General features: G+C 39.2%; 2 protein-coding genes across 2 annotated transcripts in view; both read left to right on the forward strand.

Moving 5' to 3' along the window:
• Positions 1 to 6276, forward strand: part of xpo4 (exportin 4) — an 82266-nt gene extending 75990 nt beyond the window's left edge. The window contains exons 19-24 of the mRNA XM_015378911.1: positions 592 to 772; positions 846 to 967; positions 1051 to 1181; positions 1300 to 1417; positions 2863 to 2955; positions 4882 to 6276. Of these exons, the coding sequence (XP_015234397.1) occupies positions 592 to 772; positions 846 to 967; positions 1051 to 1181; positions 1300 to 1417; positions 2863 to 2955; positions 4882 to 5079 (843 nt within the window). The 3' untranslated portion in view covers positions 5080 to 6276. The remainder of the gene's footprint in view (positions 1 to 591; positions 773 to 845; positions 968 to 1050; positions 1182 to 1299; positions 1418 to 2862; positions 2956 to 4881) is intronic.
• Positions 6277 to 8301: 2025 nt separating this feature from the next.
• Positions 8302 to 9999, forward strand: part of eef1akmt1 (eukaryotic translation elongation factor 1 alpha lysine methyltransferase 1) — an 8663-nt gene continuing 6965 nt past the window's right edge. Inside the window, exon 1 of the mRNA XM_015378894.1 lies at positions 8302 to 8368. The gene's annotated coding sequence lies outside the window, so the exon portion shown is untranslated. The remainder of the gene's footprint in view (positions 8369 to 9999) is intronic.

Genomic DNA, 9999 nt, shown 5'->3' on the forward strand with positions numbered 1-9999 from the left:
TAAATATAAATAACAATTTTCACAATAGTGAAACCCCTGATAAATAAGTAAACAGTATAACAGACAGGAGATCCCCTAAAAAAAAACGTGATTACTTCATCATGTATTTATGTACAAATATCAGATAAAGGAATTACATTTAAGGTATTTTTTTAAAAGGTCATTTCAATATTTTATAGTAAAATTTACAATTTTATAGTTTGTTTAAATAATATATTTAAAAAAAAAAAAATTGTTACATCGACATATTTCATTGTTTATTTCTCTATTTCATTATAGACCCTCCATATACCTCAGGGATCACATCACAGTCATTATGAAAACCATCCAGTCTAAAGTTTTTATCTTTTACTTTGTTAATAATCCATTAATCTTAAAGTAGCGAATGCAAAAATGTACAAATTGATGTCTTTATTGTTGAGCTCATACCTTACTTAGTATTCTGGCCAGATACAGAGTTTAAGTAGGGATACTTTTTGGAGCATCAGTATTTTTTACTACTTTAGCGTACTTCTACTCCTCTGGGTCTAATCTGCTGCTCCTCACCTGAGGAATGATGATGATCCTCCTCTTCCTCCTCTGCTTCCTCAGACCAAGTCCATGAAGCTGTATGAAGCCTGCTTGACGCTGCTGCAGGTCTACTCCAAAAACAACCAAAGCCGGAAGCGGAGCGACGCCACGGCCGAAGAGGACCAGTACCAGGACCTGCTGCTCATCATGGAGCTGCTAACAAACCTGCTGTCCAAGGAGTTCATAGACTTCAGCGACAATGGTGAGTCATCGGAAAGTTTCAGTGGAGAAGATGAATCCATCCCCCCCTCCTCCTTAATCCACTCCTCTTCCAGATGAGGTGTTTCGAAACCAAGAGCAGGGGACGCCGGCATCGAACCGCACGGTCTCTGCCGCAGATGTCGTTCTCTACGGAGTCAACATCGTTCTTCCGCTCATGTCTCAGGACCTGTTGAAGGTGAAACCACCAACGTGGATGTTTTAAATGTGTGGCAGTGACTCTAGAGGACTTCTGCTGACAGTTTTCTATCCTTTCTTCAGTTTCCGTCTCTGTGTAATCAGTACTACAAGCTGATCACCTTCATCTGTGAGATCTTTCCAGAAAAGATCCCCCAGCTGCCGGAGGACCTTTTTAAGAGCCTCATGTTCTCACTGGAGCTGGGAATGACCTCGTATCCTCTCACAGAGTCCAGATTAGGCTCCAGTCTATTTATTTGACCATGTGTTTCATGCAGAACTCAGTAAATGTGTGGAGGTACATACGTGATTCTCCTTAACGTCCCTCCTTAGAATGAGCTCAGAAGTCAGTCAGCTGTGTCTGGAGGCTCTGTCTCCACTGGCTGAACAATGCGCCAAAAACCAGGAGAAAGACTCACCGCTCTTCATCGCAACGCGCCACTTCCTGAAGGTATGAGACACGACAACATGCCGCCTCTTTATGGACATTTCAAACTATTACTAATATTTTCGGTGCAATAATTAGATTAGATCAGATGAGCTTTATTGATCTTACAGCGGAGAAATTCACTGGTCACATATTGGCTTAGTAATTAAAGAAGGTGCAAACAAGGAGGAAAAGGTGCATTAGGAATAAAAATAAATAAAAAGAATAAAAATAAGAAATAAAAAAATACAAGGGAGTAACACAGAGATTAAAGTGTAGTAGGTAAGGAACAACGGTGAGGTAGTGGTATGACTAATATATTCACATTTATTGCACCCTGTCTGTAAGAAGCGCTCCTTCTTACAGACAGGGTGTCTAAGTCTTTCACTAAAGGAGCTGCTAATAGGGTTTATAAAAAATTATAGAATTATATAAAATCCTAAAGGTTAAATTATATTTGATCATTGCTGCTCCGGCTTCGGTGGTCGATCACGACTGGTTAGAGATTTATGCAGATTAAGATTTCTGTTTGCCTCAGATTGTTTCGTTTTATTTTGGCAGAATAAACCTTTTATTTAATGAAATTCTGCTTTTCTATCCTCATTTATTTGCTTTAAAATCTGAGTTTTTTGTACTAATTAGCCGTTTATTTGCTTCGACTTTGAGTTGCGTCCTGCACAACATAGGTGGGAAAAACATTTTTTAATCTTTTGTTCATGGGGCCACAGAATATATCAGTGAGCAGCTGAACCAGGAGCTGTTTGTGGCTCTGCAGATAAAATGAATGAAAACTGTGATCCTATATTAAAACGAACAACGCTAAAAGAGCAACAACTTTACTTTTAAATCATTGTTAAAATGAAATTTTATAGGTACAAAATGAAATGGGTTCAAATTGGTGGGTTCTTTTTTTCTGGGTTCTGTCATCATTAGAAATAAATATCTTTACTAAAGGGCCTAGACTAGTTCTAAAGGGGCCCCCGTTGGCCCCTACTGACCCCTGTTAAGAGGCACCTATTTAACAACAATATCATTAACTTAAATAAATATTTTACATTGATTTCTTTTGTTTTTTTTTTATCTATTTATTTTCTCCCTCTTGTGCTAGTAGTTATTTTTTATGTTGAGTATTAATCTAAGTATTTATAATTTATAGACATTTAACTTGGTTGAAAAAAATGTATTTAAATTATACTTAATTAATCCCCGAAGGTAAATTCAGTTTTGTTACAGCCCGTCCAAAAAGACAAAAACAGAAAGGCATCACAATGGGTGAGGGGAGGGAAAAGAAAATCATATTTTATCTTTAGCAGGATATAGTTTGCAGAAAACCTCAGCAGAGAAGAAACACAAATACAGCAGGAAAAACATTATTTTCCATTTTGGGAAACAGAATCGTATGTTTTGCTTGGAACGGCTCAGGTTAAAGCGACATGTTAATGGGTTGTTTTGGTTTATTTTGTCTGCAGTTGGTGTTTGACATGCTGGTGCTACAGAAACACAACACAGAGATGACGGTGGCGGCAGGAGAAGCCCTCTACACCCTTGTGTGCCTACATCAGGTGAGAAAGCAACACATGTACAAGCATGCTGATTTAAAGGCTTAGAAAGTCTGAACCTGCAGCTTTGATTTCATGAATCAAATGTCCTGGTTTTCTGATTAGACTGGCCGTTCCATCAGGGAGCACAATGGAGACTCAATCAAACATACTAGAATCAAATTGCTCTGAGCTTTGCAATGTGGAATCAAATAAATATTAAAAAACAGACTTAAGAGCAAAGCAGAAACTGGAAAATGGGTTTGTTTTTGCTTTAAGGTTGGATGGAGGCTTTAATTTCTCTAACAGCACGTTTGCCTCGTGGCGGGAATGTCCCAGGTTTGAAACCAAGCTCCGGGTGTTCCTGTAGGGGGCGTTATCTAGCAAAGTCAGGACTTTTTGTACCAAAGTGAGAACAATTTGCTGGTTCTCACTTGTTTGTGTTTTTTTTTTTTTTTACCAACAATAAGGTTTAAGTTTGAGTTCAGGTTCAGGTTGAGGGAACAAAGAGGTTAATTAAGGAGAGTCGCGGCCTAGTGGTTAGGGCAGAGAGATTGTGATTTTAAAACTCTGGGTCCCTGAGCAAGACCCTTAGATGCAGAGGTAAATATCTCCAATGCGAGATGATCAATAAAGTTCAATAAATATTATTATTAGTTCCAGGTTCATGTCTCCTTTGTGTGACTCTAACATAGCCTAGTGAACTAGCCCCACCCGCCAGCAGCCAAAATCATTTTTGCCTGCTAGTGGTCTAGCTTTGATCAATGGCCCACGCCCCAGAACTGGCGGGCCAATCACAATGCAGAGATGCATTTTGAATTTTTGGATGCAAAGCAGCCAGTGTTTTGAGGGCGTGACACCAAAGCTGCACGACGCTGGAGAAAGCACAACAAGGAGGATGGGAACAACTATTGAACAGTTCTTGTTCGACTCAGCTTTGGAATCAGTTTTGGAAGGATTAGACTTGGGGAGCAGGAAGAGGCTCTATGCTCATTCATTTTTAAGAAGGAAGTATTCGCCGTTTTACCGACAGGCTGTTTGTTTACACTCCCCCACCAGCTTTCTGTCGCACTCACTACGTCACAGTCAGTTGTGCTCATTGGTCAGAGTGTTGGCCAATAGGCACAGACATGGTTTGAAAAACAACGGGTTGTTCTCATCATCAATCTTCCGATGCCTCATTCATCGGGGCCAGACTAAATTACACATTTAATCTCACATTTAGTCTGGTTTATCAGGCTAGCTCTAACAGACACATATAGACGATGGGAGTCAACAAACCCTTAATGAACTTTCAGGTTTTAAACACTTAAAACAAAACAAGTTATAGCCTGTTAAAGGTAAAAATATAAAGTTATAAAACATCTATTTGCTTTATTTTATAACAAACAAAACACATGATCACATCTACAGAACTGTATAGCAGAATAATTGAATTAATTCAATAATTACAAAAATTTTATCTTTCATAATTTCAGTTGCAATTAAATTTAAAGTTCCAAAAAATAAAGTTACTGTTTCATTGTAATCAAGACTGATTACTTTTTTAAACTAACATAAAGTAAAAAAAACTGATTATATTCCAACATAAATTTATAAAACTTCTAACCAATCAGCTTCAGATTTCAAGAGTTTATTAAAATATTTAAAAAAGAAACATAAGACTTAAATCTGGTTTGTTAAAAAAGGATGATATAATAGGTTTTAGTTTTGAGTTTTTTTTAGTTTTTTAAACGTTTCACTTCATAAATGAATGCTTTACTAGATAGACGGTGTGAAAATCACAGATTTAGAGATGGGATCCATCCATTATGGAGAATATGAAGCAAAGCTAGTTTAGGAAACTGATCAATCAGGTCCAACCCCCTAACGCTGCTCTGTTCTGCTATATTTCTGCTTTTCCAAAGAGTAACGGCTTCATTATCATTTCATCTGACCCTCGTCTTTCAGGCGGAGTACTCTGAGCTGGTGGAGACGCTGCTGTCCTCTCAGAGAGACGCCATCATCTACCAGCGGCTGGCCGACGCCTTCAACAAGCTGACGGCCAGCAGCACGCCGCCCACCATGGACCGCAAGCAGAAGGTGGCCTTCCTGAAGAGCCTGGAGGAGTTTGTGGCCAACGTTGGCGGCCTCCTCTGCGTAAAGTAACCACTAAGAACCAGCATGGGCCTGGGTACGCGATTGTTCTGGGGATAAAAAAAGCAACCAATCAAAGACGCCATCTGTGCCCCGCCCCCTTCTCTGCATCACACCGTAGAGCTATGACCGACAGACGGTTGGAGGCTCTAATCCTCCTGGGATCCTCTCCCAGTAAATGTTTACCCTTTTTTTATTTTCTGCCTGGGATTTCTTCTTAATCGTTTTCGCCCGCCTCCTTCGCACATTAAAGTCACGGCGCCTCATGAGTCGTTGAAGTAATGTGTTAAAACCGGACTGCAGCGCAGACGGTGGCGGGTTAGCAGCGACGGCCACCTTGGAGATGAGGCTGGCGTTCTCCTCTTTAAAGGCTTCTGGAATGTAAACACAGACGCACACTAAGGCTGAGACCTGACGCCATTAATCAGACCCCGCCCAGTCCTTCCCAGAGTGCCTTTGGTTTTCTTGATTGTCCATCGTGCGTATGAATGGATCCTGTCATACATAAAGTCAAGCTATAAAGACGGTGCCTACCTTCTGCCAAGAGTACAACACTTCCACTCTGACATGCATGCACAACAGGCGTTGCCAGGACAACGGGTGTGCGGCCAGCCCCGGCCGTCTTTGAGGTTGCTGAACGACGCAGCACAAGGGAGCGTTTGTTTGATGCCGACCACAGAGAAACCAAAATAAAGAAGCTGTGTGTATATATAAATATGGATATATATATACAGTAAACCTATAAATGTACGACGTTTTTAGCCAGGAAACCTTGGAAATGTTCATTTAAATAAATAAAGATGACTGAAATGTTTTTATATGCCAGTAGAGACGGCAAGTAGGAGTTCAACTTAAGAGGGAGCAACTTCCGCCATCTTGACCTTAGCGGTTTGGTAGTTTGTTTGTTTTTTTTCTATTTGGATTAAAGGCGACCTGTCTGGGCCCATCTGCCTGCTCTGTGGGAGCAGCTTATTTTTCTACAGCAGCACATCCACGGGACGACTCCTCAAACACTGGATTATAGCAGAGACTGTTGGAAGTGAAGGACAGCAATAACTTACCAAATAAAAAGGAGCAGAGCCACTTGTGGAAGCATTATGTCGGAGACAGAATCCTCCTCCCTAAGAGCACTATCTCTGTTATTGTAGATGGCTGTTTTTGTTAATGAAGTGTAAAAGTGTACATAAAGTTGTTGTATTAAACCTTCTGGTCTCTAGTAGTTTTATTTTTTTTTCCCCCCGAGTGTTTGGTGTATTTTTTTTATCCACCTCTGTTGTATAAATGGTTGCAGATTCATAAAGGAAGCTATCAGAAAGACGGAGGAGAAAGCTGTTCCCACGGTGATGATGGTTAAAAGACGACAGGTAAATGAAGAAGCTTGAGCTTCTGTATGGCGGGTGTTCATATGAATGTTGGGTTAAACTACTGTAGTCTTGCAAGTACTGTAAGTTTACTGTTCAGTTTATAGAATATAATGATTCCAAAAAATATGAAGTTGTTTGATGTTATTTTATTGGACAGCCAATTATGACATTAGATGGTAATTAATTACAGGTCTAATTTAAGAGGGAGTAATAACTTACAAGGGGGAAAAAATCCTTTCCTTTAATCAGCAGATTGATTTTTTTCTGATGCAGGAATAGCATTATTTATATAATTATTTCTTTCTAGATTCTTATTTTTTTATTTTTGAAGTACTGACACAGGTTAAATATATTATTTTAGGCCTCATAAAGCATGTTTAATAAGTTCTGAGATTTTTGTTCTTTAACTTCATTTTATAATAATAGGGGAAAAACCTTGAATTATATTTTTAAAAATTAGAAGGTATCTCAGTAAATTCTGAGTATCATTTGCCTCTAATGTCCTCTATTTTTTTTTTAGTAATCAAAATGTTCTCGCCTAATATGACACCATATGTAAAAACTAAAGTTCCACGTTTCATTTGTTCTTGGAGCCTATAAAGTACGGCTTTGATTTATACAATTTAAAACAAGTCAGCCAAGAAATGTGTCTTAATAATCTCCATGTAGAACAGTCTTCCTAAGCTGCTTGATGTCATCATTCTGAAACCAGGATGGCTTCTGTTTAACAAAGCTCATGTTGAGGAGGAATAAGGAGACGAAGCAGGATGATGCATAGGGAAAGACAACAGGTTGGCCTGATATTAGGTGGGAGTGTAGGAACAGCCATACTTGATAAATATAATGGAAAAACATTACCGATATGTGTAATTTATTCAAAACTATTAAATAATGGTAGTTTGACAATATTACTCAGTGGTGAAGATGTAAGGTGGTGGTAGGGGGGATCTGCATACCCCTTAGAAAGTGTGTAGTTGCGCCCCTGATAAAATTATATAAAAAAAAAAAAACGGAACAGTCACTAGCACTGAAAATCAAAAGATGACTGCTGAAAATTTCGGACAATGCCAGCAACCCTCTGCACACTGCATCACTGAGGAGCCTGATCAGTAGGAGATTGCTGCTGCTGCCCAAATGCAGAACCAACAGATTGCTGAACTCCTTTGTTCTCCAACCATCAGCTGTACAACGCCTCACTCCTCACCCTGGGGGAAGGAGGAGGAGGAGGGGATAGGAAGAGGGACCCCCCACCTGGACATCTTCTGCAAAACATTACCTATTTTCACTCATGTGCAATATTGTTCTCTCTTTGTGCAAAAACACATGCCAACTACTGTGTAGTCTGTGTATTTTTTTTACATATTTATAAGGTCAGTACATCTCTGCAGTGCAATGCAATAACTTAAGTTAACTACTATGTGGTTTTCCTTTAGCTCTCTACTGTGCAGATGTTTTTATATAAGGGAAATATATTCCAGCACATTACACCTTACTTTTTTATGCCTTTTTGTGCTAAATATACTCTTTTTATATTGTCTGTTGTATTTTTTTTTATTTTTTTATCTTTAATGGCATCTTGCTTTAACTCTGCACTCTATATAAGCTACTGAATTTCCCTGAAGGATTCATCCCAGGTCTAAAATCTGATCACATTTTTATAGTTTGCAGTTGGTTGAAAGTATTTCTATCAGATTTCTTGTGCAAATGACTTAAAATATAACGGATACTGGAGCTTGACTGGGAAAGTAGGATGGTTCGCTTTAATAGTCTTCAAATGTCCTTATTTTCAAATCCCAAACTTGACAGGTTCTGCGAAAGCAAAGAACGACTGAATTGACCCTCTGCGGTAGCCGTAGTTTTGAACTACGTCATCTTCCAGCGACTTTTTCACGTGTTAATAACAGAACAGCGGGAGTAGAAGAGGTGCTTTTAATCAGGTATGTTTCTAAGAGATGAATGAGGTCAGATGTCACCGTTTTTAACTTTATATTCAGCGCCTTTGGCCAGGATCACAATAATCACTGCGATCAGAGGATCAGGATATTCAAACATCACCGGGGTAACTAGAAAGTTTGTGAGGAAAGGAAATATAAATTTCATATTTTATTTAGTTCCTTTTAAATATTAACCCAACGAAACTAATATTTTTATTGTGAGCTGCGGATCATTTGTTTTATTGAAATTATTTACAGACCAACATGCTTTTATTTTGAAGGTTACTGCCTTTTTACTTGTTCAAACTCATTAGGAATATTAAAACACAATTCTGGAATAAAATATGAAAATTAACCCAATTTGTTTTCTTTCAAGTACTCTGCATAAAGATGCGGATCTACTGTCACTCAGTGATCAGGCTGACTGATTATTAGTGACACCTTTTAGCCAGAAACTGCAGTAAATGTCCACAGTGATTCAAAAAGGAAGCTGATCAGGTTTCTTTAGGAAGATGTTTCAGAGGAGAGAAGAACAGGGATTGAATGGATTTAATCTTGTTTAGCTCTGGTCCTGTGAACTTAGACTTACTGGTGACTTCAGAGGAAAACATACTTCATGTTTAATAAACCACCTCTGAATCAGTTTGGCTCAGATTATTCAGTGCTCCATAAACCAAAAGAAAAAATGAAAACATTTTCTGTGAGGAGACCAGAACAGCAAGTATCAATTAGAGGCAAGATAAGAAGCAGAAATTTAACTTTCTCTAATCTTATGCTCATTTAAGGGGTTTGAATCTGTTTTTTGTTTTCTTTAATCTTCTTTCCAAAGATCTACATCTTTTTCTTATTTGGTTCTAAACAGCAGAGGAACACCTGGTGTCCATGGAAACATCAGATTTCACTTTATGAGTCTCGAGTTCATGAACCGTTTGTTTCAATTTTGTTTATTTATATAGCGCCAATTCACAACACATGTCATCTCAAGGAACTTTGCAGAGACAATTCAACCAGATCATCCAGTCAGATCAGTTCAAAGTTTTCTATCTAAGGAAAACCAGTTGATTGCATCCTGGAAGGCAATCCCTCACACTAAGCATGCTTGTAGCGACAGTGGAGATGAAAAACTCCCTTTTAACCGGAAGAAACCTCCAGCAGAACCAGGGTCAGTGTGAGCGGCCATCTGCTGAGGCCGACTGGGGTTCAAGGAGACAGAAAAAAACATAAAGAAAGAAGCAGAGATTCAAAAGGCAACTGTAAACCAGCTCCACAGGCGACCCGTCTAGGAAACATGTAGCCAGGCAGAAGAGCTCCAAGCCAGCTCCCATGTCAGAGAATGAAAGAGAGCACATCCAGCCAGTCACAGTGAGAGAAACAGGACTAAACTGGAAAATCAGGCCGATCTCCAACATCTATAAACAAAGGTTTTGATGGCAGCTGCACAGCTGATATTTCTCTCCAGGACGGGGTCACAGCCAAACAGGAACAGACGAGGCGAAGCTGCTATGAGAAAAAGCAGAGAGAGCAGAAGGTTAGAGATTGAACTAACAGATTCTGCAGAGTGAGACAATAGAGATAGAATGAAGCAGAGTGATGAAAAGGGGGTCCCTATGTCCTCCAGCAGTCTAAGCCTATAG

The sequence above is a fragment of the Cyprinodon variegatus genome, unplaced genomic scaffold, assembly GCF_000732505.1.
Source record: "Cyprinodon variegatus isolate N-32 unplaced genomic scaffold, C_variegatus-1.0 Scaffold181, whole genome shotgun sequence".
NCBI classification, from domain to species: Eukaryota; Metazoa; Chordata; class Actinopteri; order Cyprinodontiformes; family Cyprinodontidae; genus Cyprinodon; species Cyprinodon variegatus.